The sequence below is a fragment of the Suillus subalutaceus genome (assembly GCF_016647625.1).
Source record: "Suillus subalutaceus strain FC151 chromosome Unknown DFJ58scaffold_6, whole genome shotgun sequence".
Taxonomy (NCBI): domain Eukaryota; kingdom Fungi; phylum Basidiomycota; class Agaricomycetes; order Boletales; family Suillaceae; genus Suillus; species Suillus subalutaceus.
The window spans coordinates 182,552-208,644 of NW_024540255.1; the positions used below are offsets into that span (position 1 = coordinate 182,552).

Sequence of the window (26,093 nt, forward strand, 5' to 3'; positions counted from 1 at the left end):
CGTTCACAGGATTCGGGCGCATTGCAGCAACCTGAAGTTTGCACCAAACGTTACACCTCGTTCATTCTTCATCACACTACCACTCCTTCTCCTGACCACGGCACTCTCCTTCCTGTTGGCCTGTTAATTCAGGAAAACAGAGGTCAAAATGTATCCTCAGTCTTCCTCGCCAACAGCAGATCACGCAGATCCTTTCACTTCCGCAGCGGGTGGTCCTCGCAGATACGTTTACAGCGACAACGACTCTGACAATGTCGACCCTTACGGTCGTAGAGATACTTATGCTTCAGACAGCAGCAACAATGGTCTCAATGACACAGAGCGATACTATGATCACAACGGCAACTACGACCCATACGGTTTGTGGAGCACGTTGTTGTGCCATTCTCATACTCACACTTGTGTGATTTTCAAGCACAACCCGACACAGACTCGGATGTCGACATCTATGGCCAGCGGTATCCTCCAGCATCCTCAGAATCTCTAGGACCTTCGAGAATGGGCGTGTCAGATTCGACCGCAACGGCATGGGCCGAATACGCAGGACCACCAGGCGCCCGCGAGGCATATCCCGCCTGGTCAGCCGAGCGTCAAATCCCACTTTCCAAGGAGGAAATCGAAGATATTTTCCTGGACTTGACCCAGAAATTCGGTTTCCAGCGAGATTCTATGCGGAACATGGTAATTTTTATTCCACTAAAAATCATTGTGGATGTTGACAACCAGCCTAGTTTGACTTCTTGATGCAACTGCTAGACAGTCGAGCATCCCGTATGTCGCCCAATCAGGCACTCCTCACCCTACATGCGGATTACATTGGTGGTGAGCATGCGAATTACCGTAAATGGTATTTTGCAGCCCAACTCGACCTCGATGATGCCGTGGGCCACGTTCAGAATCCTGGTCTTCAGCGTCTCAACCGCAGGGCCGGCGCACGCTCGTCTAATGAGAAATCGCTCGCAACCGCTATGGAGCGCTGGCGCCAGGCCATGAACAACATGAGCCAATACGATCGCCTCCGCCAGATCGCGTTGTACCTTCTTTGCTGGGGTGAGGCTGCCCAAGTGCGCTTTGTTCCAGAGTGTCTGTGCTTCATCTTCAAGTGTGCGGACGACTATTATCGTTCGCCTGAGTGCCAGAACAAAATGGAGCCCGTACCTGAAGGTTTATACCTGAAATCTGTCATCAAGCCCTTGTACCGCTTTATTCGAGACCAAGGCTACGAGGTAGTTGATGGGCGATTCGTGAGGCGGGAGCGAGACCATGCAGATATCATTGGTTACGACGACGTCAACCAGCTCTTCTGGTATCCAGAAGGTATTGCTCGGATCATACTTACCGACAAGGTACGCTGCTATTCACTGCTGACAGCTGTATGCTAAACCGATTTTGCAATTCAGACGAGACTTGTGGACCTTCCACCTCCTCACAGGTTTATGAAGTTTCACAGCATTGACTGGAATCGTGCATTCTTCAAAACCTACTATGAAAAACGCTCCTTTGGACATCTCCTGGTCAATTTCAACCGCATTTGGGTCATTCACGTCTCTCTCTACTGGTTCTATACCGCATTCAACTCCCCTAAAGTATACCAGATCACACTTCCTTTGAATAAAGTTTACAACTCCCCGGCATTGTCGTGGTCTGTCACCGCGCTCGGAGGTGCAGTTGCGACGATCATTATGATCGCAGCGACGCTCGCTGAGTTTTCGTATATCCCCACTACCTGGAATAATACCTCTCATCTCTCTCGGCGCTTGCTATTTTTGTTTATCACCCTCGGATTGACATGCGGCCCAACCTTCTACATTGCCATCGCAGAAAGTAACTCTGATGGGACCACGAGTTCACTCGCCCTCATCCTCGGTATCGTGCAGTTCTTCATATCGGTTGTTGCTACGCTCCTCTTCGCGACTATGCCGTCTGGACGCATGTTTGGGGACAGAGTTGCCGGAAAGTCGCGGAAATACCTCGCCAGTCAAACGTTCACTGCTTCGTATCCTGGGTTGCACGCAAAAGCGCGCTTAGGCTCTATGGCGCTCTGGGCACTCGTTTTTGGTTGCAAAGCCACAGAATCTTATTTCTTCCTCACGCTTTCTTTCCGTGATCCCATTGCAGTGATGGTGGGGATGAAGATTCAGGGTTGTAGTGACAGGTACTTTGGCTCCAGTCTGTGCACCAACCAAGCTGCGTTCACGCTGGCTATCATGTACGTGATGGACCTAGTGCTGTTTTTCCTCGATACGTTCCTTTGGTACATCATTTGGAATACGGTGTTCAGTATCGCGCGGTCGTTCTTGCTTGGCTTGTCGATATGGACGCCATGGAAGGATATCTACACTAGGCTACCAAAACGGATCTATGCAAAGCTGCTTGCGACGAGGGATATGGAGGTCAAGTACAAACCGAAGGTCAGTTTTCTGCGATCGTTACCTGAATGGACCTTGATGATTTTTTTCTACAGGTGTTGGTCTCGCAGATTTGGAACGCGATTATCATTTCCATGTACCGCGAGCATCTGCTTTCCATTGAGCACGTGCAGAAGCTGTTGTACCACCAGGTTGACTCGGGGCATGATGGCAAACGCAGCCTCCGTGCGCCGCCATTCTTTATCTCTCAGAGCGATAAGGGTTTCAAGGGCGAGTTCTTCCCTTCGGGGAGCGAGGCTGAGCGTCGTATCTCCTTCTTTGCGCAGTCACTCACGACTGCTGTGCCGGAACCGCTCCCTGTGGATGCCATGCCCGCGTTCACGGTCTTGACGCCACATTACAGCGAAAAGGTCCGTGGTTCGTTTCTCCTATCCGAAGTTTTACCTACGAAGCATTTGTTAGATCCTCTTATCAGCTGAGGGAGATTATCCGCGAGGAAGATCAGAATACCCGTGTCACTCTGCTCGAGTACCTGAAGCAGCTCCACCCCGTTGAATGGGACAACTTCGTCAAGGATACCAAGATTTTGGCCGAGGAATCTGCCATGTTCAACGGCACGAGTCCTTTCGGCACGGATGAGAAGGGTCAGTCAAAGATGGACGATTTACCGTTCTACTGCATCGGTTTCAAGAGCGCTGCCCCCGAATTCACCCTGCGGACCCGTATCTGGGCTTCTCTGCGTGCGCAGACGCTCTACCGCACAGTCTCCGGTATGATGAACTACGCCAAGGCGATCAAATTACTCTACCGGGTGGAAAACCCCGAGGTTGTGCAGCAGTTCGGTGGTAACACGGACAAACTCGAACGCGAGCTTGAACGCATGGCCCGGCGCAAGTTCAAGTTCGTCGTCTCGATGCAGCGGTACTCCAAATTCAACAAGGAGGAGCACGAGAACGCTGAGTTCTTGCTGCGTGCATATCCGGATCTTCAGATTGCGTACCTGGATGAAGAGTCACCGCGCAAGGAAGGTGGCGAATCGCGGTTGTTCTCTGCGCTTATCGATGGCCACTCTGAATTCATTCCTGAGACTGGCCGTCGTCGACCCAACTTCCGCATTGAGCTACCCGGTAATCCCATTCTGGGTGACGGCAAGTCGGACAACCAGAATCACGCGATCATCTTCTATCGTGGTGAATACCTGCAACTCATTGATGCCAACCAGGATAACTATCTGGAAGAGTGTCTTAAGATTCGCAACATCTTGGGCGAGTTCGAGGAGTACTCGGTATCAACTCAGAGCCCGTACGCACAATATGGTCATAAAGAGTTTAAGACAAGCCCTGTGGCCATCGTCGGCGCTCGCGAGTACATCTTCTCGGAGAACATTGGTATTCTTGGTGATCTCGCTGCTGGAAAGGAACAGACGTTCGGTACGCTGTCTGCTCGTGCTTGGGCATGGATCGGTGGAAAGCTTCACTATGGCCATCCTGATTTCCTGAACGCGCTCTACATGAACACTCGTGGTGGCGTGTCGAAGGCACAGAAAGGTTTACACCTTAACGAGGATATCTATGCTGGCATGAACGCTTTTGGTCGTGGTGGTCGTATCAAGCACACCGAGTACTACCAGTGTGGCAAAGGTCGTGACCTTGGGTTCGGTACCATCCTCAACTTCCAGACGAAGATCGGCACTGGTATGGGAGAGCAGATGCTTAGTCGGGAGTACTATTACATGGGCACGCAACTGCCTGTCGACCGTTTCCTCACGTTCTACTACGGCCACCCTGGTTTCCACATCAACAACATGTTGGTCATCTTGGCGGTCCAGTGCTTCATTGTGACAAGTATGTCTTCTCTTACGACTATGCGCGAGTTGCAATTGATTGTGTTATGTAGTGGTGTTCTTGGGAACGTTGAACTCTTCGATCTTGGTGTGTCAGTATTCTTCCACTGGCACTGTTCTGCCTGGCATGGATGGCTGCTACAACTTGACGCCCGTATTCGACTGGATTCACCGTTGCATCATCAGTATCTTCTTGGTGTTCATGATTGCCTTCCTGCCGCTGTTCATTCAGGGTATGCATGATTCGCTCGTCTTTAGTGGGGTGCGGTTTTGACGCTTTTACAGAACTGGTGGAACGTGGGACGGGTCGTGCCATTATTCGTCTTGGAAAGCAGTTCATGTCCCTCTCCCCTATCTTTGAGGTATTCTCTACTCAGATCTACACGCACTCCATCATCAGCAACTTGACCTTTGGTGGTGCCCGATACATCGCGACAGGACGTGGATTCGCAACTACCCGTATCTCGTTCAGCATCCTCTTCTCTCGTTTCGCCGGACCGAGTATTTACCTGGGCATGAGGACCTTGATCAGTCTTCTCTATGTCACTTTGGCACTTTGGACACCTTACTTAATTTACTTCTGGATCTCAATCCTTGCCCTTTGCGTTGCTCCTTTCTTGTTCAACCCGCATCAGTTCGCGTTCGCGGACTTTGTGATCGACTATCGGTCAGTCGATTCCTTTGTTTTGTTTGCCTGCTTTGCTGATGGTTGCGTTGTAGGGAATTCTTGAGATGGATGTCTCGTGGAAATTCGCGCTCGCATAACAACTCTTGGATCGGTTACTGTCGTCTATCGCGGACTATGATTACGGGATACAAGAAGAAGAAGCTTGGTCTCCCCTCAGATAAAATGTCGGGTGATGTTCCACGTGCCGGTTGGAGAGCGGTCATCTTTTCTGAGGTCATCTTCCCTATCGTGATGGCGGTGCTGTTTACCATTGCCTACGTTTTCGTCAAGTCCTTCCCCGATACGACTGGCCAATTTCCACCAAACCCGCTGATTCGAATCGCGATCATTGCCCTCGGTCCGATCGTATGGAATGCTGCAGTCCTTCTTATGCAGTTCATTATCTCCATCTTCCTTGGTCCGATGATGGACCCCACATTCCCGAAATTCGGATCTGTCATGGCATCTACCACTCACTTCCTTGGCGTCCTTGGTATGGTGTGCTTCTTTGAGTTCTTGGTGAGTGTATGCAGTATGTCTACCATCTAGCAGTTCTGACACAGTCCGGTCTGGCATTGAAGTGGTTCCTTGAGGCGTGGAATGCATCACACGCAGTCCTTGGCATTATCGCGGTCATTGCTATCCAGCGTGCGATTCACAAGGTTCTCATTGCTGTGTTCCTATCGCGTGAATTCAAGCACGACGAGACGAACCGTGCGTGGTGGACTGGACGGTGGTATGGACGTGGCCTTGGCTCCCATGTCATGTCACAACCCGCCCGTGAATTCATTGTCAAGATCATTGAGCTGTCGCTGTGGAGCTCTGACCTTCTCATTGGTCACTTCCTATTGTTTATGTTGACCCCACCCATCCTTTTCCCGTACGCGGATCGTTTGCATGCGATGCTGCTGTGTGAGTTGTCTACCACAACATTTTTCGTGCATTACTGATATTGCTTCAGTCTGGTTGCGTCCCTCCAAGCAGATTCGCGCTCCCCTCTATTCTCTGAAGCAGAAAAAGCAGCGCCGCTGGATAGTGAGTGTTTTCGAGTCTGGGCAGATAAGCAAAAGATGCTCATACATGGCCCCAGATCATCAAATATGGCACTCTTTATGTGATCGTCGTTGTCGTATTTACAGCACTCATTGTCCTTCGTAAGTCGTTATGGCTATTTATGTTTTTTTTTGTTTATTGAAGCTCTCCCCAGCTGCCGTCTTCCGGAACAGCATTCATTTCAACTGCACCCTATGCAATAATCTGTAATGAATTCATCTGCCATCTATATCATTCGCATTCTATAGATTATCCACCATTACTTGTAGTATTTTCTGATCCCGTCGCGTGCTGGATATTCACATGAACACTTGCCAATATGTCTAGTTTTGACGTTTTCAACCCACCTCGTACTGCATGGACACGATTGGTGTAATGTACTTCGGATACGAACTTCTACGAACTTTGATAAATCACATATATTTGGGTTGCGTACATATGACGAAGGGAACCTTATCCTTTTGCAGGACTGGCGATATTGATTCGGAGATCTAGGCTCCTGACACGTACGTTTCTGATACATAGAGCTGATGTCAGTCTAGGGACCGTAGGAAACGGGTCAGGTATGTACCTGGCGTCGCTAGGATCCGAGCGCTGGCTGGCAGCCTGGGCCCTGGGACATTCGATCGAGGACTGTACAGCGACGAACGTGACTAGTAACTGGTACTTCGATCAAGGGCTTATTTTACTTTCCCCGTGTTTAGTACTAGGGCTGCTGGGCTCAGTTCGCGAGCTCAGCCCATCGGAGTTCACTTGTCAAATTTTGACATTTTTAAAGGGTCCCGATGCTGCCGACGCAGCCACGACGATGCGTGAATTCGACCATGGTGCAACCAACACAGGCTGAACTCCAAGCACATCTTGCAGGACAAGCCCAACTCCTCATGGGGCTCGCGGCTGTGCTCGACGACAACGATAACGACCTCGATGAACTCGCTAACGAAGATGATCTTGAAAATGATTATATGTCGGATTCTGATGCATTGCTCATGGCAGCTCTCGAATATCAATCTCTCGCAGCATCTATTACTGGTGATGGTTTACGAGGGCCGTACAATCAGATTCCTCGGTCCAAGGATTTCTTTGCGTGCTGCTTGCAAAGTCCTGATCGTGAATTTCGCCATTATTTTCGGTGTGTAGTGTAGTTTTGCTAATTGATGATTTTTCGTGAACTTCAAATCAAATTAGAGTCAGTCGAGACACGTTCGACAGGCTGGTTGCAAAACTAGCAGATAATCCAATTTTTACTTCGACTGGAACCAAACCACAGCGACACGTGAAGTATCAGCTTGGGTGTTTTCTTTTCCGTTATGGGATGCGTGGATCTGACACTCCGAGTGGCAAAAGAGTTGGCAATCGGACATGGTTCTGTTTTCAGGTATTGTCGTCGGGTTAGCAGAGCATTGCGGGAACTAAAGGTCGAGTTCTTGGTATTTCCGACTGCCCCACGGAAGGAGATCATTTCAGACTACATCGAGGAGACCTCAGGTTTTCCTGCTTGTATTGGAAGTGCTGATGGTTCTTTGATTCGGTTTTCTGAGAAGCCATTAGAGTTTGGCTGGACATACATGTGCCGCAAGAAGTTTTTCGCGGTAAAAGGATTTGTTTTGCTGTTGTAGCCGAGAGCTGGAACTGATTCTGAGATGATACAGATGAATGTCCAGGCTGTGGTTGATCATGAACGTCGGTTCATATCTTATGACCTCGGATGGCCCGGATCTGTTCCTGATGTCCGTATTTTCAAGCAGTCAGATCTTTGGAAGCGACGTCGGCATTATTTTAAGAATGGGGAGTATATACTTGTTGATAAAGGTTGGTTATCTGATTTACTGACTCGTAGCATATTCACGTACTCATCAATTAGGCTATCCTTCAACACCATACACACTGAGGCCTTTTAATGAGCCAGAGCTTAATGCTGTCACTCCTATTGTACGACGACGAATGAAGAGGTTCAACTATCGCCTTTCGTGGGTTGTGGCACAAATGAGGTGTTGGGAGAACACGAGATGCCAGGAGCACTAATCGGAGTTGGCGAGTTGGACGGCTGCGAACGTGCAAGCTAGTAATAGTGTAAATTAGTCCGAGTCTGATCATAACGAACGAGCTACACTTACAGCAAGCAGAGCCTGTGCATACTCATCAGATTCCCAAGCCATCGGAAAGCAGCTGTTACGGGTATAAGCTAAATTGATATATCAGTTCATGTTCTCGCTGTTCAAATAAATCTTACCTAGGCCGCTAGTGATGGTTTCCCCTGCACCGAATGACTTTCGACGATCAACGGAACGGAGTGTGCGTTATTTGCGGGTGTTGATGAATACCGGGTGCCTGCCGAACGCCAAGCGCTGTCATTTGGTGACAGGCGAACTCCGATGGGCTGAGCTCGCGAACTGAGCCCAAGAATTGAGCTAAAATATGAAGAGCCATTCGAACACACGACCCGGTACTTGCTGTAACGGGTGCTTAGCCTAGCGCCCGTATGGCATACCGCATCTGAATGTTTCACTTAATTAAGTTCAAGCTTGACCATTTCCACAGATCTTGACGCCGTCGACATGGCATTCCGTTAACATATCCCGGCTATCCTTACCGTTAGATCTATCCTGAGTTTCCTCTTACGAACTTCCCCGTTCAAAGGTGGCCATGCACTTATAACACACCTGGCTCAATGCTACCAATGGAGGTTACAGCAGTAGAAGCGTCTGGTGGTAAGTCACTATTACTACAACCTGGATGGCAGCAGCGGCAGTTAAAGTTTGATATCAAAGAAAGGTCAATTATTGGCTTCAAGTGGGTATATGTATCATATATCGACGCTTTGTGTGTGCACCATTAATGGCACACCTGCCATCCTGCCCCTATCCTGCGGTGCCATACGCACCCACTTTTAATGTTACAGCATGCCACCCTGCTGTGGTAATATTGTTATTAGTACCAAGTACACCGGTATATAGTAACTACATAGTTACTTGTATACATGGGACCTTTCCGCTATCGTCAAAGAAGCTGGCATTCTGATCAAAATTGCTAAAAGTTGCTTTGCTTCTGCCTACATCTTCCGAGTATATAACATACCGCCGTGTACGCTTCCGTGGAATCACAACTTTCTTTCGCGGGCTCTGACCATCATGTAGTGAATACCCATTTCCGTCTTCCCAAAAACATGGCTGTGCTTGTAAAGACACTGACCCTAGCTATGGAGTCATTCGTTCGAGTCTACGAGGTCAAACCCGCGAGTATCTAGGAAGTCCGCCCTCAATAAGATCATCTGCAACTGATCAGAATCACTCCTCTCCGTCGCTGATTCAGCTTTGAGTATCATCCGCAGATTCCGCACTACCGAACCGGCAGTGATAACATGGATCTGACTGGTGCTACTCGCTTATCGACTACTGGCCTGGGCCACCCTTTCGAATGATCACATCTCCGGACTTCCGAAACTGCTGCCAGTGGCCGCTTTGATTCTAAAATGATTGGAATGGTTCATTTCCTTTCGGTGCCATCGCGCCAGGCGACCTTACTGTACTGCTATGTTCATATATGCCGCCTGGCCAGTTGTTTGCCAGGGCCACACATATTCAAATATATGTAACAATCAGGACACCTCCATTCGTAGACACGGGCCATATATATTCTGCAGCGCACATCTTGTTCTCTACATCGCTCATCTTCTGCGTTTCTCATCTTGTTCTTTGCATTGCTCATCTTGTCTTCTGCGTTTCTCATCTTGTCCTCTGCGTCTTCTCCGCATTGCTCATCTTGTCCTCTGCTTTTAATCTTGCTCATTGACCCATTTGATTCACGTAATGTCAAACAGTAACGTCATCCCAGGTCTCATACCAATTGCCCATTCTCCTATCCAGGGGGTATGTCGCAAATCCGGTATGCATGTCCTTTGGTTAGATTCATAAGACCTGATGATTTGTAGAGGATTTCCCGGTTACGTCACAAACGTAGTTGTATATTTTCCTTTTCACATTTATGAGCTGCTGGCGGTGGCACTAGGGGGACCAACCAATCTAATGCAAGCGTCCTTTGTCAAGCTCGACTTCGTCCTCACCTCCCAATTTCTTGTATAGGAATGCATTATTACCGTCCTCTGTGGACGTACAGGTTAACAACGGCACTACGGGCACGCATTATCGCGGGCGTATAAGGTGTGCATCCTGATGTATGTGTTGTCGGTCTATTTGACACCAGCACTAGTCATATACTACCTGCCCAAAATAATTTTTCCGATGCTGTCTTCAATGATCACTTAAGGTAATCAAGTCTGCATACCGTTCGCCTCATCGCTCATACTTGTTTCGATATTTATTCTATAGTCCGCAGGACGCAAGAGTATCCTCACAATTTTACGAGAACACGTACCCACCTTATCAAGCGCCAAGTTCCATGCGCTGGGAGCATGTAACAGCAGCCCTTGATACTGGCTCTCCTGGCTTCGAATCTGCACTCGGTGACGTCAACGGCCAAGCTGTTCTTCAAATTCATCATCCTGTATTGTCTCCGGTGCTACCCTCTACTATACGGCCCATTCATCCTTCGACATCCTCCAGTACTGCTACCCTTCCTTTCAACGCCCAGCCGCCTTTCCTTGATGGCAGCGCGACCTTACTTAATATGCCCTCCAAAGACCGCGAAGTCTCTCACAACTCGGAGCACGAAATTCAATCGGCCCACGGGCATCAGATCCAGCAGCCTGGATCCCCTCGGGCTTGTGTGGCCGATGGTGTTCTCGTTGACGAAGAAGATCTCATAGACGGGAACACCAACAATGGCTGCATACACGTCCATGCATGCAATCGCGGGGACTCCCTCTGTGGTCTCTGGGTTAAAGCGGACAGACGCTCCATCATGCGTCACGGACAGCGGTGGCACGGCGACGCTCGAAGTGGTGGAGACAGGTCAATTACTTGCCCTTGGTTGGGTTGCAACAGGCAGATGCGAGCAAGTGCCATACCACGCCATACTTTGAGCGCTCACTTCGGCGTAACATGGGTTTGCAGGGGCACGGGATGTTCAAAAGTTTTCAACCGTCACGATTCCTTCAAGGCCCACGCTGGAAAACGTCGCTGTCTTGGAGCAGGTCTCGGGGCAATCGTGCAGTACGACGCCGATACTCGTGTTATTAATATGTAAAATGTCTTGAGACGTTCCGGTTGAGTGAGTTATTTGTTTGCCCTTCCCGGTTGTTGACCGAACTCATGCTTTCGTCAACAAGGACAGACAACATTGCGGCGTCTCTCTTGGTCATTATTTAATAGATGAGATCAACATTTGCATTCACTATTTACTTCCATCACAACCATGCATTTTTGACGCGAAAGCTTTAACATCATTACGAACACGTTTGGACATTACTCATACAAACGTATCAGCGTGTACATACGCAGCAACACAAACTATTATTGCAATGTATTATTTTGTCCGTCTTGTTGCACAAGGCGGCGTTCCATTATGCAGTGACAAGATTTGAGTTCACAGGAAGATTCGGTCCGCAAAACGACGGTTTGAGTATTTACTGAATGTTCGATTCGAAAAGTGGCCCTTCAACTGCTCTTGATCAAGAGTCAAGAGTCAGCCGGTCAAAAGACGGGGAAACGAATGGAGGCAACATGTATGGTCCAATGGCGGAGTCATACGTACTCATGAATCGATCAGGCACTGCACAGGTCCGCCTCTTGGATGATATCATTGATATGAAGAACAGTCCATTTGGACCGAATAGCTCATATAACTCCGATCCAATTGACGTCGGACCGAAGAAGTTGTTGCCTTGATAGTCAGTTTTCGGAGTGAGATGTCACAAGCTTGAAGGATGTTTGGATGCTCGAACACAGAAATGATGGTATGATCGTGCGCTGGAACGAGGGAAGCTGCAACAAAACACGTGCTGCGGCAGTTGTGTCATTATGCACAGCAAAGAGCTTCTTAAGAAGTTTGTGGTAAATGCGGACATCATCATAGGCGATTGCAAGGTTCAAACAACTTCGTGGTAACATGCAAACTCCCATCTGAACCTGCAGTACGGATGAACTGACAATAGACTTCAGCATGGAAAGTGCAGCAGCGCTCGAACAAGTTGGGCCCATCTGCAAAATCATTATCAATGACAACATCAAACCAGACCTCAGGCCTCATGAGTGATCCTTCGGTCATGGGCCGTACTTGCCAATGTCACCGGCGAAAACATTGACAGTGGCTTCCAGCTCGAAACAGTCAGATGCAGTGACAAATGAATGAATTTTTACACTGGTCATGTTCTTGGAGGGTCCTGGTCATGAAGCAGTCACTTACAACGTTGATGGCAAGTAATACATCAGCCACAATGTTCCATCAATTCGCTACTTTCCGGACGGCGAGCAAATGATCAGCGGATATGACTCGGATATGAACACTCGGCGATGGGACCTGTGGGCTGGTAAGGAAATTAAGGAGGCGCGGTCCACGCGGAATTTTTATGGCGCAGTGGCGGCTGTATCGATTTGGGATCTAAGGAGAGAATCAAATGTTTTACTAATAAAAGTCTGTCAGGTGAGTCGGGATCGGGAGAATATTTGAAAGCCGGTGGATCACCTGCATTGACATCCCCGCGAATATCACGTACGAGACAGCACGCTGCTGGCAGACGGGTCAGACAATAAATATTTGCAACGCAGATATGGAGCTTGGAGTCTTGAACACTGGCATGGTCCATTCTCAGGCGATCATTTCCTGTCCTAGCCAACGCCAGGTTCGAAACCTGCTTAACAATCTTTTTCCTTTTACCACGCCTTGAACATTCGAAATTTACTCTCTTAGGTGGTGCAGATCTGGAACCTGCAGATTTTCCTTATCACACCTTAACATTCGCTCATGGACAGTCCTTCGATCGGAGGTTCATCGCAACTTTGGAAGCGTCCTTGCCAAAGTGGTTACCACAACAGAATCGAAATCTGTTTCTCTTGGATTACGCAGGTTCGAAACCTGCGATTTTTTTCTATCGGAGCACTCCTTGGCATTCGCTTATGGATGGTTCGTCAAACGTTAATCTTAACCGGTCTTGGCCAAGTTGTTACCACAACAGAATCAAAATCTGTTTCTCTTGCATTGCGCAGGTTCGAAACCTGCCGGTTTTTTTCCATCGGAGCACACCTTGACATTCGCTCATGGATGGTTCGTCAGATGTTAATCTTAACTGATCTTGGCCAAGTGGTTACCAGAACAGAATCAAAATCTGTTTCTCTTGGATAGCGCAGGTTCGAAACCTGCCGGGTTTTTTCTATGGGAACACACTTTGACATTACCATAACAGATTCAAAATCTGTTTCTCTTGGAGTTGGTTCGAAACCCACTTTTACGGTGTATAGCATCCTCGAAGGTCCATCTTGACATAGTTACTAGGCCCCGTCATTGCGCCGAAAACCTCCTTTTTATGCGATAGTCTGTCCATGAAAAGAAATACCCCTTCGTGCCCCACGAGGGTCTCAGAGACATGAGAATCCCCGTGGTGCGTACGTACCAACCTAGATTCTCGACAGATTGACCAAACCTGCCGGATTTCACCACAAATGTTAATGGGGCCCAAGGTCGGAAGAATGCACGCGAGCTAAGGACAGACTGAGTCTGATAGCCGGGAAAATGATGTAACCTGCCATCCTCGCTGACGCCTCATCGATCTTCGGTCGTTAGCTCTTCCAATGCGACCAGGAGGATGACTTGAAAGCTAATGGTCGAAGAATTGAAAGTGGCAGACCGAGCTATATTAATGTTCTGATGTGTGTGTTTTGCGTGCGCTCCTATTTTATGTTGATGAACAAAAAATTATTTACTTTCGATTGCCGTGGCAAGACCCAGGAACCGGACAGAGAAGTCAACAAAGAAGTCAACGCGAAACCCAAGAACACCCCATAACGGAATGCTCAAGACACCGTGCAGGAGTGGCCCACCGAGGCATGCATAACGGAAAAAAAGTGGCTCAGCGAGAATTGAATGACAAGTCTGACAAATAAGGTGTCAAATGATTAACCGAAAAGGCCTGAACACAGCAGAGGTTTTGGGAGATGGGAAACCATTTGTGTTCGACAAGAGCTTTTCTCCACTTCTCCACTTCTCCACTAACGTTGGGAGTCGGGGAGGGTGCGCATCTTGAGCTTGGGCGTATACCATCCGAATATTTCACTTATTATTACGTTCCTTTACCATTTCCACAGATTTTGACACCTGTCCTTGTTACCTTGCTTACAGTTTATTAGAAGGGCTCTACTGGCGCCATAACACTTTTATATTAAATATGAGCCACCACACTCTAGATACCTTAGTGTTTTTGGTCCCCCGAATCCTAGACTTTTACCCTGTCATTCAACCGAGAGCACTCTTCCCAACTGTGTCGTTGCCTTCGAGTCACACGCGCTAAATAGCCGACGCCACACACAGCATGGCTAAGTAAGAAGCCGTGAGGGTGAGATGACGGGATGTTAATAAATCTGTGAAGACGTGAATACACATCCAGAATGACCTTAGAGCGGCCCACCTGCGTGCATCTCGTATACTTTTTCAAGAGGTCCGCAATTGACAAGTCCAAAGCGATAGCTGCAGCATCTATGTAATTGGCCACGAATTTTGCTCGTTCAAAGGTGACTATTCGACATCAAACACCTAGCTCAATCTCATAGCGGCTCGTTGACCGCTGCTTCAATGGGTTGGACAGTGGCACCACAGTTGAGGAGTGCTGCAGGTGTTGGATGGGATGCAAACTCGTTGACCGCTGCCCAATGGGTTGAACAATGGTGTCACGTTCGAGGTCTGTAGGCGTTGGGTTTCCCAAATCTCCATCCCATGGCAGCTCGCTGACCGCTGATCCAATGAGTTGAACAGTGGTGTCACGTTTCAAAGATGACTGTAGGTGTTGGGTTTGCCAACGCCCTCATCGCCTCCGGTGAAAATATGTTCCAAGTCCCGCTTGGTTCGTATGGGTGACGGGATATCACATCTGGACGCGAATTGAGTACCAGTGCAAGTGCATTTAGTGGGTCTGCTCAGTTGTTGTGAGAGAGAGAGAGAGACGGGGATGGGGCAGGGGCAGGAAGATCTTGGACGGTCGACGCAATGATAGCGAGAGCGACAAGGGCAGTAGAGCGTATGATAGTCGTCGAGTGGACTTGAAATTTTTTGAGATAAAAGGTGGAACTGAGGTTAGCGGAAAGCAATCGGATATGACAATATGAACACACTGTCTGCAGCTGGGTGAGTGAAAACGAAGGGAACAGAGGAGTTAGCAGCTGGGATGCATGCCTTATAAACGAGGACAATAGGCGACACATAAGAATGTGCGTCCTTCCGCAGGTCGTATACGTCTCGGTAGTTGGATACAGCGATGTATTATCTTCTGAGTATAGGGCTTTGCTCTGACGGGAAATAAGCAAGAATGCAAAAAAAAAAAAACTGACGCTGAAACTCACCTGTGATACACTGATACGTCTGTCGAGTAACTCCTGCATTCTGGAATGACCATACATAAGTCGTCCGAAAGAAATGGATAGATATTGGAGCTTTGAAAACATTTTTGACCCCACTCTAGCGCGACCAATACGCTTCGACGTGATATCTTACCACGGAGAATGTTCGTAGGCGACATTAAATTGAAGAAGGCCTCCCTTTTGATTTAATGGATTGGTGGGACAACCTCTGACTCGGAGCCCATGTCCAACCGTCACGGTTGCATCATGTTCAAGCATTGGACTCGGAACGGCAGTGTTCGACTCACTCTGTCCTACCTGGAAGTGATCTGGTCCACGTTTAGAATTCGTAGACACAGAAATAGAGCCTGTGATCTGTGGGTACGACGACAATGTTGACACGTGGTCTGAATGGTCCCCGCCATGTTGCTGGTTCCATGAGAGTGCGCCAAAGCGCCGGGTAAAAACGGATGCTTGACAATGACGCCATGATGGTATTAAGAGCCATTTTCACGACTTGTTAGGAGGAGTAGTCCATGGATCATGCGATCCATCCATGCCTCTGCATTCAGTTCAGTCCACTGTGTGCGAGTAGCTGGAGCTTCAACACAGTAACTTGGAGTAACGTCACGCAAATGGGAATTGCGTCTCCATTTAGTGACATACCCCGAGGATCGTCGGACTGCAGGGGAACTTCAGAATTGAACATTGTATGAACATCGTACACGCTAACGCCGATTTTGAAGTGCTGCAGTGTTATCGAAGCTTACGTCTCTTTCAAACACAACCCATCTCATTCGCCCACACTTCACCTCAGGGCTAGGCTGCCAGCACATAATGCCGCACCAGCCAACACATCGAACGACTCTATCATATATCAATGCACCCATCCATTTCAGTTCTGGCCAATTCCGAGGAAGATGCGTGCGTGCAGAGCTCGTCGAGATACAGAAAGCAGACCTAGGGCGAAAGTGAAAACGGTGCCTCCACTCGTTTCCATGTGGCTGACCATGCATGCAGGTATGCTCGTGTAGACCGACGCCCTCTCGACCCACCACCAGTGGTCCAACTCAGGTTATACCACATACACAATGAGGGTACTGACCATGAATCCGAACAAGAAGTTCAAGACTACGAGTAAGTTGTTGGCACCCAGGGTTACTGGTTCTGCTCCATTATTTATTATTTTTTACAGCGACGTACAAAACCTTGGATTACTCTGCAATGTCGATTTATTTCCAGTACCTACTCAGCCCGATAGCTCGTCTGAGCCAGGCTCCCTCCCCCGTCTCCCTCACCAACTTTCGCCAGAAGTGCAACCCGTTCGCCCCTCCTCTGGCAGCTATGCACTACCTTCAATCTTGTCTACCGATCAATTTCCTCCCTCAAGCAGTTCGAGTAAAGTTCCCGTGTCAGGTACTAAGCTCCCCCACCTTCCTCCCTATATCCATCCCGACCCATTCCAAATTTCCGAAAACATGAAATGTACTATGGCACTCTCAGGCGCTACCTTCGTTCAGCCGGCTTGTATAGACCATGAAGGCAAGAGAGCCGTTGTCTTTCCATTTGCTGTACGTCTTTCATCTAGTCGAGAACTTGCTCTCACATGATACGTGCAGGACCTTGCGGTGAAAATCGAGGGCGATTTCTTCCTCCGCTACCGCGTTTTCGATCTCTTTTCGCGCACAGTAGATCTAACAGATGTGCCGGTGCAGGCTGAGTGCTATGGCGGTTCATTCCACATATATTCAACCAAAGAATTCCCTGGTTTACAACCTTCAACAGAGCTATCTAAGGTAACCAGCACCCCTTCAGAAGCAAACTTTAATTGACAATTTGTCGGATTTCTAGCAACTCTCTAGATATGGTGTACGACTCAATACCCGCGAGACGGAGCGCAAGCGCAAGAAAAAGGTTTCCGAAAGTAGCGTCATTCCATCTCGAATAAGTAGACGCAGAGTCACAAGGATTACGCAGAGCGGGAGCGAGCGTGATTGAATTTTCTTTGAGATTATGGATGAGGACGATTACATTCAAGGGACTTGGCATGTTCATTTGGTTCTCTCCCGCAAAAATTTCATTATATCCTACAGTAGCATATGTGCACATACACGGATCGAGCATGTATACACTGTTTTGCTCTTGACTTGATTGATCCTGTTCGTGTGAGGTCTACGCTAGCATGTTCACTGCCCACACGAATGGAAAATCTGGGCCACTGCGAAGGTGTACTGGTGAGTCGACAGTCAGATGACAAGGATAAATTCGCTCACTCTTCGCATCAGCATCGTCCTTCGACATGCCATCGAACTCTCCCTGTTCAAGTTCATGAGGGTAACATTCATCGTCATCGCATTGGCTGGCAATCCAATCCTCAGTCGACGTGCCAGCTTCAGCCGCTCTCTCTTTGATTTCCTCAGTTATCCATTTCTCGGACCCTTCGCCGGGATCCCATCCATCGTCGGAGTCAAACTCGCATGTAGCGGTAATTTCGCATTCTTGTTCATGAACTTCAAGTTGAGAGCCCCTTTCGGTGGCCCTGACAGGCATCGTCTTCGCTTTCTGCAAGGGCTTCTTTCCTCCCGACACTGGGTTAGCCGTGTTGGTACCTGTAGCACCCTCGGATGCAGCTTTAGGAAGTAGCTTGTTCTCAACTTTGTCCGGAATATCCTTCTCCACTGACTCCAGTCGGGAGATCTGTAGATCCATATCCATATGAATTCGATGTTTTCAACCTGGAATTCTCACTTTCACTTGCAGTTCTGCAGGCTGCTCCTCAGTCATACTGTCTGGAGCTGTGATGGAATCTTCTGAACTTTGGGGGGGAATGCCCCATTTCGTACCAGCAGACCTTATCTTGTATGGCGGCTGACCAAATTAAATGCATGTCGTTATGGGATGGGTTCGAAGTATACTTGCCTTGGCGGCTGTACCCTTCGCAGTCGTGCTCTTGGGCATAGTGGTTAGCGGTACCTGCGTAAATGGCAAGTTTTAGAATATTTCAAAGGTACCAAATTGCGTCATACTATGCCCCTGAGAATCTAAGCTGAGCAACATGAAATTGACGGTCTAGGTCTGGCTATGTATTTATACAGAGTATAGTACTGTGTAGGTGTGAATATGCTACAAGGGTAGTTGTCTAGATTAAGGTGTGGAATGAAAAGGTATCGGTAATTGGGCAGGGTGAGTAGGATATCAATGCGAGAACCCTCCGTAACATTGTCCTTGATATCAAATGAGACTCTGACACTGGGGGCACACAAATACAGGAGAGCTCTTCCTCTTCGGGGGAATAGCTGCTTCAACGTCCACCTTATCCTCCCAGTCAGTAGGTAAAGGAGAACCATCAAGCAAGCTGCGGTAAATCAGTTGGCGGGCCGCCACCACCGATTTCACATTCCCAACGACACCCCCGGCTTGCACACCTTTTACAATCTGTTGCTGAGCCGCCTTGACAAGCTCTTCTGGAAATTGCTCAAGGGGATCTGAGATCGAGGATTCAGGTCCCTTTCTCCTTTTACGGCATGATCGTGAGTCGACTAAGTCTTCGATAGTTAACTTTTCATCTGTATCGGGCCAACTTTCGATAAACTTTCGGGCCCTAGCAACTGCATTTAATTTTTGTGTTGGCCTGTCCAGACATTCTTGATGGAAGGCTGCGCGGCAAGCTGGACGCGGACAGAAATGCATTACTGGGTCTCGATCGGGATTGTAAGATACACCGCAGTAACAAGCAGTACGCGTAACATTTGGCTGTTAAAGGGATGGATATTATCACTTCCACTTCAAGTAATCGTTCGATGGTGCACTCACGTGGATTTTCCGAGCGAGGTATTCCAAGTCGAATCGACAGTAGAAATCATCGGAGTCGAACACCTCTTGGTCGACAGCGCGTTCATCATATCTCATGACAGTTGCATGATCTACATAGACGAAATTCAAATGGATGATGTAACACGAGAGATAGAAATTTACCACAGAAACTTTGCGTGGATACATAATCATGGTAATCTGACATGATCCGTTCATATTGGCCGCAGTCACTGACATCACTTTGATACTTTAGAACATAGTGTTCACAGATGTCAATTCTCCGTACACTCACAAGGACTTGATTACAGAGTTGACTTCCTGAGGCGACCAGAACCACTGTACGCGAGCCCATACCTGCGTCATGGCTGAGTGAAGATAACACTGGAGTCAGTGGCAAGACATACATCTTCATCGTTTTTTGCCCTAATTTGTTTGATTTTACCAATCCAATATGCAGTTGGATGGTGCAATTTGCCCGGAAGCACCCCATACGGTAGAATAAATGCGCTGTTGAATGTCAGTGTTTGTTACGCCTTACTGTAAAGTCAGACACGAACGTTTCTTGAGTAGAGAATTTATGCGGGTTCCCCTCTTCATCAGCGACTAAAATTCAGTCACCACGTCAAGCAAGTCGAAAAAAAACAGTGAAGATCTCGTACCTACAAACGAGGCAAAATCTGGCATCGTTTCCCATTCGCTATGGGTGGGTGAGTCGGTTGCACGCCTTGTCACCTTCGTCACTTTCTTCTTATGCGTAAAAAGTGACTTCTTCTTACGCCGAGGCATGTTGGGAAGTGAAGTTAGAGACGACAGATTAACTTTCAGCACTCGACGTCTCTTGACGTTGTCAAAGTTCAATCTGTAAGACGCGAAGAAACCTGAAGAAACGCGTCTGTGGCACAAAGAACATTGAAATGCAGTTGATGATGTAATCATTCTATGTAAAGCGATTATTAATAATTAAATGTTAAAGCGTTGTACCCTCGCGCACTGTCTGCAAGTGCATTGACTTTTGTTCTGAGATACTGCACACCATGCTCTTCTATTTCACATCTTGCATGATCAGGTATGTCTTCATAGATATCCAGAGAGCTACATACTGATGGGATGTTTAGTTCGGTTGTCGTTTTTCTTTATCCTGGCTATGCGTCCTACAAAACCCTTTCCCAGAGACCAGCCTCTGAGGAGGATTTGGAGCGTTGGCTCATGTACTGGTCGGTACTTGGATGTATCGTCGGCGTCGAGTACGCTGCAGAGTGGCTTGTTTCATGGTTAGTCGGTTTACATCGATAGTATCAGTGCCGAGGTTTTGATACACCTTGCACATGTAAACAGGGTACCGTTCTACTACCTCGTGAAGACCATATTTCTTCTCTATCTAGCACTCCCGCAAACGCGCGGCTCATCCTACCTCTACATCAACCATCTTGAACCATTCTTCCACAATCATGAATCCCAGATTGATGCGACACTCGCATCCTTCAAAACTCGTATTTATGCCTTCATCCAACAAAGGTTCCGCATTTTATGGGACGCACTTGCTGCAGCAATCGGTCAACAGCAACAGGCCCATTTCACTCCTGCAGGCGGGGTGACGGACACCGGTGTACCCCCAACTTTGGCTGACCCGGCGTCAGGACCCGCTCGACTTGCTATGGGGCTCTGGCACTCGTACGGCCCTACGATTGTCGCTTCTGGCACAGCACTGCTGCGTCAAGGTGCTGCGGCAACGGGAACATCTGGTGACCAAGCCTGGAATACTCCCGCAAACACCTTCACAAGGCGTTCTGACGCAGGTCATCAGGGCTCCTTGAAAGATCGCAAGCGCGAGCTTGAAGCTGAGCTTGCGTTCATCAATTCGGCAGAGCGTCCTGCTGTCTTGACTCCCCCCGCTTCAGGCTCCATCCAGCCATCCTCTCGTGCATCTTCGGACTTTGAGTTGCGGGAGCGTGGGTCCAGCTTTGTTGGGCGATTTGAGGAGGTCGACGTCCCCAGTGATGCAGAGGGGTATGACATTGATGGTGATTCTGGTGGGGAGGTTCGTGAAAGGCCTGAGGCAAGGAAGGCTGCCAGTTGGTTTGGCTGGGGAAGCGCTGCGCCAAGCAAGGGGGGAAAGTCAGATTAGTTGGAAGCTTGATCATTCTGGGCTCTGTATCATAGTGATGATAGTCATATTTACATTTGCACGGGACGTACATAACTCGGTACATACTCGGTAATTCTGATCATGGTTGTATCCTTTCATGTGCAATCTGTACATACCAAGATCGTAATATTTATTTCCCTCAGCGCCGCAAAGTAATACCTAGTTGAACATTTAAAGCCCGTACATAAGTCGCCATTAGTAAGGGGAGCGCCAATGCGATAGACACCCATGATGTTCTAGTTCGCACCAGACAATCTGATCGGATCAGATTTGGACCGAGTAAGTAACTTCTCCTTTTCTCCGTCCAGGGTGACAGTGGAACAAGCCGAGAATACATCTTGAGGTCGCTCTAAGACCTGGAGACTGGCAACAGTGAGCGTTTACATGAACACATCGTACGTACAACTTCTTATCAAATATACTTGGATTTGTAAACTTACAACTTCAGGTGCCGCGCGCAGTGGCAACAACGGATCCTGCATCATAACGGACCCTGGGTTCCTGCATCATTTGACTATGAATGAGTGCACAAAATACATACGACACTACACCTTTTGGTCGACGTCTCAGCATATCCGACGGCCCCGGGAAAAGAATGCATGCGGGTAAAAACGTGTACGGTTCAGCTTATCTGATTTATTTGCATGTCATCATGCTGGCATAATGGAGCTGGATTGACTCAATATCATTCCAGCAACAGTTCCATAACAACATTCTAAAAAAGCCGACGTATAGAGTTGAAAAGGTGAGTTGCTGTCGTCCTAGCTTTGACCTGAGGAGGCCGACATGGGGAGTTTTAGTACGGTAGCCTCTCGGGTCAAGTTTCGGAAGATAAAATAGTAAATGTGAGAGCGGAAGCAAAGTTACGTAAACACTATATGTAATTTCATTTCGATGGAAAGGCTTAAAGTTAGGGACGCTGTCACGGACATGCAAGGTCCTTTGCCTCCTTTGCCTTTCTTCCTTTGCCCAGCTCTACGCGTCTCGGTTGCGTCAGACACCCACTGGGCCTAAAGTCATGCCTCAAGCATCCCGTGGAAATGCTCGTCAGCCTGACTCCAGGGAGGCCCAAAAGACCATGGACAAGGAGCAGAAGAGAAGCCGAGGCGCTATGTCATGCGCCGAGTGTAGAAGGTGGGTGCTCCAATTTTGACTAGTTTCTTCCTCATTGTTTTGCGGCTAGACTTAAATTGAAATGCGACAAAACTGTTCCGTGCTCTTCATGCAAACGCAGAGGCTGCTCGGCCATTTGTCCTAATGGTATGTGCACGTGTCAATCTGCTGTAAGATGCCTCTTATCAAAGGCCACGGGCGCTAGGTTCCCTCACGACTGGTCAGGGAACTCGGTAAGTCTCCTGTGAGCCATGTAGGTGGCTGAAGACTCCATATCAATGTCCCTCGTTTCAGGTTTGTACTAGCAGATACAGAAAAATTACATCAGAAGATCGCACAAATGAGCGACAGGATTCGTCAACTTGAAGATGCACTTTCTATTTCGCAAACCAGTCCTGGCGAACAGCACCCTCTTCTGCACAGAGACCTTCTCGACATCAAATCAATCATAGATTTGCACGCTGCTGTGGATGAGGAAACAGCAGGTAAATCCAAGCTTGAGGTCGATGATGACTCGCAATACATCGAATCTTTTGGGACGCTCGCCATACGGGATGATGGAGCCGCAACTTTTTATGGCCCATCCGCCGGTTCGGAGGTGAGCATTGCATTATCAGCTTTCTCTGCAACGGCTGATTGCATCACAACAATGCTTTAGAGCCTGCTCATCGTACGTTATGAAGGTCCTATCAACAATGCCGCCAGACTGATATACCCCTCAGGGAGAGTCTGCCGTGTCATCGACACCTAATTTTAGTCCAGGCGACAGGACACAGCATACTGAACATCTGCCTTCCAGTGTCAAGCATCTATCGAAGTCTTTCCCTCTGGCTCCAGTGTTTAATGACGAGGTTGATCTTAACTACCTCATTCAAAATCATCTACCTCCTTGGCATCGTGCTCGTCACTTGAGTGAGCTGTATCTCCAGCAAGCACCGTGGTTCTTTGGAGCGGTAACAAAGCGGCAACTGATGGAGGAGAACCTTCCTTTATGGTACGCAGAGGCATCAGATCTCATCTATCTGGGTTCCGTGGCGCCACCAGTGACCTCGGGGAATGATGCTTTGAGCAAAGGTCCTCATGAACTCGCCTTGATGTTCGTGATTTTCTGCTTTGGAGCACTGACGGACCACAGATTGCCCCCTGCGCCAGACAACGAGGAAGCCGACATGTATTTCAAGCTTACGCGCGCTGCCCTGAACTTAGAGCCCGTACTTGACCGTCCACCATCAGTGGCAACCATTCAGACGCTGGCTTTACTCGCAATTTATCAGGGCCTTTGCAGTGGAGAAAACAGCATTGAGAGCACCTGGGGAATCTTTGGACTAGCAACGAAGTTAGCTCAGAGTGTAAGTGGCACTGGTTTCTTGTTTCTATTTATATTGACGCTGTGCTACATAGATTGGACTGCGTCAGTAATTCGATTATTTGTATCATCAGTCAAATCAGCTCATCATCCACCGCCAGACCGTGACTGCGCCCGCTGGCAGCTACCTCCACAAGAGGTGCAAAAGCGTCGTGAGCTGTTCTGGGAGCTATTTATCACAGACGGGTGGCAGGTAATTTTTGTCTTTGTAATTCTTTCGGGTGTTATTAACCTTTCACACAGTCCTTGGCCACAGGTCGTCTTGCTACATTCTACCTACCTTTTGTAGACTGTGAACTACCGAATGACCCCGATTCCACGGTGGATGGAGACGGAAGCGTTTTGCAAAGCTGTAGGACCTATTTCTTCTCTTTCTTATGTTGGTCTCAACGATAATAACCTCAGTTCCGGCATGGAAGGCTCGCTTTGGTTTCCATTGCATATCTGCAGTTATCCAACATGCACAAACGGCAAAGGTGCCCAAGTATTCCGTTGTCATCGAGCTGGATCGCAAGATTCGTGACTTGGAACTTCCAAAATACGCCCAGCGACCTCCCAGAGAAGGCGCTGAACTTGGGGAAGCGATGAAGCATTACATGCCTCGTAACTACCGGCACCTTAGTAAGTGGCTCCAGCACAGTCTAACATCAAAGTAATTTCTGAGTTCGTTGTAGCTCTGCTATATGTTCATCGATGCTTTTTTGCGGAAGCTGTATCAAACAACCCCACAAACCCCATGAGCAGCCCATTCGCCCCATCGTTCCTTGCAGGGTACCGCAGTGCCTGTGAACTGATTAGCGGTCTTCGTACGCAGTTCGACTTGTTCCCAGCACAGATTGCCCGCTTCTGGGTTTTATGGACCCATGCGTTTTCCTCATCCGTGAGCACACCTCGCTGGCATAACCGTCCTGGATACCATGTTGATGCTCCAACATACTTAGGTGATGCTGTCTTCCGTCGTTACGCATGCATCTGGGAGTGGTTCTCGGTCGAAGATCACCACTGCAGCCTTGACCGAGCTGCGACGCGCTGTCAGTCTTTTCAAAGAAGCATCTGTTTTCGGAGGTCGAGCTGGAAAATTTCTTGTACGTCAGCACTAGTATTGGCATGCTGAATACCGGACAATGCATGCTAATGGCTTCATAGCCTATCCTCGAGAGGCTGTTGCAGAAAGCTGAGCAGGCATACAGTACTGCCACTCCTACCGTGACTCGACGAGATATCTTCTCGAACACTGGTCCAACGAAGTCAAAGGATGAACTTTCGATTTTCAGTGGGCAAATCAACAAGGTTTCTACGAAGGCCCCCGTACCATCGTCTTCAGGACGGTCTAGCCATTCACCTGGAAACACCACCAACCTGAGTCAGTCTCCCCCGATGCAGGTAGAAGGCACGCCCCCGCAGGCATTTAGCAACATTCATCCATCGCTGCGTGAGCAGTGGAGCAGTTTCGAGGGGGATCTCAACGTTCAGCTTCATAATGCTCAACGAGACGCGTATTACACAGACGACGACGCCTTCGTGGTGCCCGCGTCTGCTGAGGAATCACGCAGAATGGCCAGTATGCATGAGGGCACATACCAAGCCCAGTCGGCCCAGCACCAGCTACACCCAGTTACACAGCCGCCACAGGGATACCATAACCACTTTTCTGCCTCGTCGCATGGTTTTTCGGAACCGGTCGAGGCACAGAAGTCTTTCCAAAGCGAGAATCAGCGTCGGGAACCTGTGTACTCGTCTGGCAGTCAAGGGCAACGCTATCAGCATGAGCCGCAGTACGCTCAGCCGCTGCCACAATCTCATCATCGTCAGCCTGACAATACCCAATACCATGCGGACTCTCATCAGCAACATCCCCAACACCAGCAATACTATAGCCAGGAACAGCCTGGTCATTACGTCCATGATCCATACCAGCCATCAGCATCCTTCAGCACTGCAGATCCTCACGCACCTGGTGACTATAACGCAAGACCCTCCCAACCATATTGGGAATCTGCACAGCAGTCATATCAGGCGCAGGAAAGCACCATGTCTTACCAGTCCTCGTACTATGGCAATGAGTACCAAACTTCCCAACAATCCCAAGCTCCTGCACCCGGTGCAGAATACCTGTCGCTTACACAGCAGCATCTGCAAGAGACGTGGCAGTCATTTAATGTCTACGTGGGCTCGCCGGGTCGGCCGACGTAGAACACGCACCTTCTCCACTTTCAGATTTGTGTTCCAGTGCTTTCATTTGGCTATCTAGCATTCATTTCGGTTTTTCCCGCAGCGCAA

The 26,093-nt window shown here is 48.6% G+C and overlaps 7 protein-coding genes across 7 annotated transcripts; 6 read left to right on the top strand and 1 right to left on the bottom strand.

Annotated features, from left to right (window-relative positions):
* The first annotated feature begins 39 nt into the window (after positions 1–39).
* On the top strand, positions 40–6,579 carry DFJ58DRAFT_760416 (glycosyltransferase family 48 protein). The gene is made up of 14 exons (XM_041388415.1): positions 40–359; positions 416–681; positions 732–1,346; positions 1,401–2,411; positions 2,465–2,806; positions 2,845–4,213; positions 4,266–4,445; positions 4,498–4,879; positions 4,933–5,398; positions 5,461–5,791; positions 5,841–5,914; positions 5,970–6,033; positions 6,087–6,438; positions 6,496–6,579. The coding sequence occupies exons 1-13, from the start codon at positions 149–151 to the stop codon at positions 6,140–6,142; spliced, it is 5,367 nt and encodes a 1,788-aa protein (XP_041249693.1). The 5' UTR covers positions 40–148; the 3' UTR covers positions 6,143–6,438; positions 6,496–6,579.
* Positions 6,580–6,607: 28 nt separating this feature from the next.
* Positions 6,608–7,481, top strand: DFJ58DRAFT_406112 (uncharacterized protein). The gene is made up of 2 exons (XM_041380242.1): positions 6,608–7,064; positions 7,121–7,481. The coding sequence occupies exons 1-2, from the start codon at positions 6,718–6,720 to the stop codon at positions 7,326–7,328; spliced, it is 555 nt and encodes a 184-aa protein (XP_041249694.1). The 5' UTR covers positions 6,608–6,717; the 3' UTR covers positions 7,329–7,481.
* Positions 7,482–9,560: 2,079 nt separating this feature from the next.
* On the top strand, positions 9,561–11,346 carry DFJ58DRAFT_760424 (uncharacterized protein). The gene is made up of 6 exons (XM_041388416.1): positions 9,561–9,805; positions 9,848–9,965; positions 10,015–10,092; positions 10,142–10,198; positions 10,261–11,101; positions 11,160–11,346. The coding sequence occupies exons 1-5, from the start codon at positions 9,742–9,744 to the stop codon at positions 11,075–11,077; spliced, it is 1,134 nt and encodes a 377-aa protein (XP_041249695.1). The 5' UTR covers positions 9,561–9,741; the 3' UTR covers positions 11,078–11,101; positions 11,160–11,346.
* A 4,556-nt stretch (positions 11,347–15,902) lies between these two features.
* DFJ58DRAFT_406171 (velvet factor-domain-containing protein) lies at positions 15,903–17,589 on the top strand. The gene is made up of 5 exons (XM_041380243.1): positions 15,903–16,346; positions 16,396–16,512; positions 16,571–16,946; positions 16,995–17,171; positions 17,227–17,589. Exons 1-5 carry the CDS (start codon positions 16,213–16,215, stop codon positions 17,371–17,373), a joined length of 951 nt encoding a protein of 316 aa, XP_041249696.1. The 5' UTR covers positions 15,903–16,212; the 3' UTR covers positions 17,374–17,589.
* An 842-nt stretch (positions 17,590–18,431) lies between these two features.
* DFJ58DRAFT_760434 (uncharacterized protein) lies at positions 18,432–20,094 on the bottom strand. The gene is made up of 7 exons (XM_041388417.1): positions 19,848–20,094; positions 19,746–19,791; positions 19,593–19,695; positions 19,481–19,542; positions 19,351–19,427; positions 19,189–19,298; positions 18,432–19,128 (listed from the first exon to the last, which is right to left on the bottom strand). Exons 1-7 carry the CDS (start codon positions 19,972–19,974, stop codon positions 18,607–18,609), a joined length of 1,047 nt encoding a protein of 348 aa, XP_041249697.1. The 5' UTR covers positions 19,975–20,094; the 3' UTR covers positions 18,432–18,606.
* A 128-nt stretch (positions 20,095–20,222) lies between these two features.
* DFJ58DRAFT_713532 (TB2/DP1, HVA22 family-domain-containing protein) lies at positions 20,223–21,313 on the top strand (the record flags this gene model as incomplete). The annotated part of the gene is made up of 3 exons (XM_041383926.1): positions 20,223–20,254; positions 20,304–20,459; positions 20,524–21,313. 3 exons carry the CDS (start codon positions 20,223–20,225, stop codon positions 21,311–21,313), a joined length of 978 nt encoding a protein of 325 aa, XP_041249698.1.
* Positions 21,314–22,246: 933 nt separating this feature from the next.
* DFJ58DRAFT_696213 (fungal-specific transcription factor domain-containing protein) lies at positions 22,247–26,006 on the top strand (the record flags this gene model as incomplete). The annotated part of the gene is made up of 14 exons (XM_041383469.1): positions 22,247–22,468; positions 22,518–22,594; positions 22,653–22,680; positions 22,742–23,045; positions 23,106–23,117; positions 23,170–23,796; positions 23,849–23,858; positions 23,915–24,006; positions 24,057–24,165; positions 24,219–24,434; positions 24,488–24,693; positions 24,755–24,898; positions 24,960–25,493; positions 25,578–26,006. Exons 1-14 carry the CDS (start codon positions 22,353–22,355, stop codon positions 26,004–26,006), a joined length of 2,904 nt encoding a protein of 967 aa, XP_041249699.1. The 5' UTR covers positions 22,247–22,352.
* Positions 26,007–26,093: the final 87 nt, after the last annotated feature.

Coding starts and splice junctions, on each gene's coding strand:
- DFJ58DRAFT_760416 (XM_041388415.1), top strand. CDS start 149: ATGTATCCTCAGTCTTCCTCGCCAACAGCAGATCACGCAGATCCTTTC. Junction 2,807..2,844: donor GTTCGTTTCTCCTATCCGAA/GTTTTACCTACG, acceptor TCCTCTTATCAG/CTGAGGGAGATTATCCGCGA. Junction 4,214..4,265: donor CCAGTGCTTCATTGTGACAA/GTATGTCTTCTC, acceptor TGTGTTATGTAG/TGGTGTTCTTGGGAACGTTG.
- DFJ58DRAFT_406112 (XM_041380242.1), top strand. CDS start 6,718: ATGCTGCCGACGCAGCCACGACGATGCGTGAATTCGACCATGGTGCAA. Junction 7,065..7,120: donor GAATTTCGCCATTATTTTCG/GTGTGTAGTGTA, acceptor AAATCAAATTAG/AGTCAGTCGAGACACGTTCG.
- DFJ58DRAFT_760424 (XM_041388416.1), top strand. CDS start 9,742: ATGTCAAACAGTAACGTCATCCCAGGTCTCATACCAATTGCCCATTCT. Junction 9,806..9,847: donor TTCTCCTATCCAGGGGGTAT/GTCGCAAATCCG, acceptor TAGATTCATAAG/ACCTGATGATTTGTAGAGGA. Junction 10,093..10,141: donor CATTATCGCGGGCGTATAAG/GTGTGCATCCTG, acceptor CACCAGCACTAG/TCATATACTACCTGCCCAAA.
- DFJ58DRAFT_406171 (XM_041380243.1), top strand. CDS start 16,213: ATGCCGCACCAGCCAACACATCGAACGACTCTATCATATATCAATGCA. Junction 16,513..16,570: donor CAAGAAGTTCAAGACTACGA/GTAAGTTGTTGG, acceptor TATTTTTTACAG/CGACGTACAAAACCTTGGAT. Junction 17,172..17,226: donor CTTCAACAGAGCTATCTAAG/GTAACCAGCACC, acceptor TCGGATTTCTAG/CAACTCTCTAGATATGGTGT.
- DFJ58DRAFT_760434 (XM_041388417.1), bottom strand. CDS start 19,974: ATGCCTCGGCGTAAGAAGAAGTCACTTTTTACGCATAAGAAGAAAGTG. Junction 19,696..19,745: donor AAATTCTCTACTCAAGAAAC/GTTCGTGTCTGA, acceptor GACATTCAACAG/CGCATTTATTCTACCGTATG. Junction 19,428..19,480: donor AACTCTGTAATCAAGTCCTT/GTGAGTGTACGG, acceptor AAAGTATCAAAG/TGATGTCAGTGACTGCGGCC.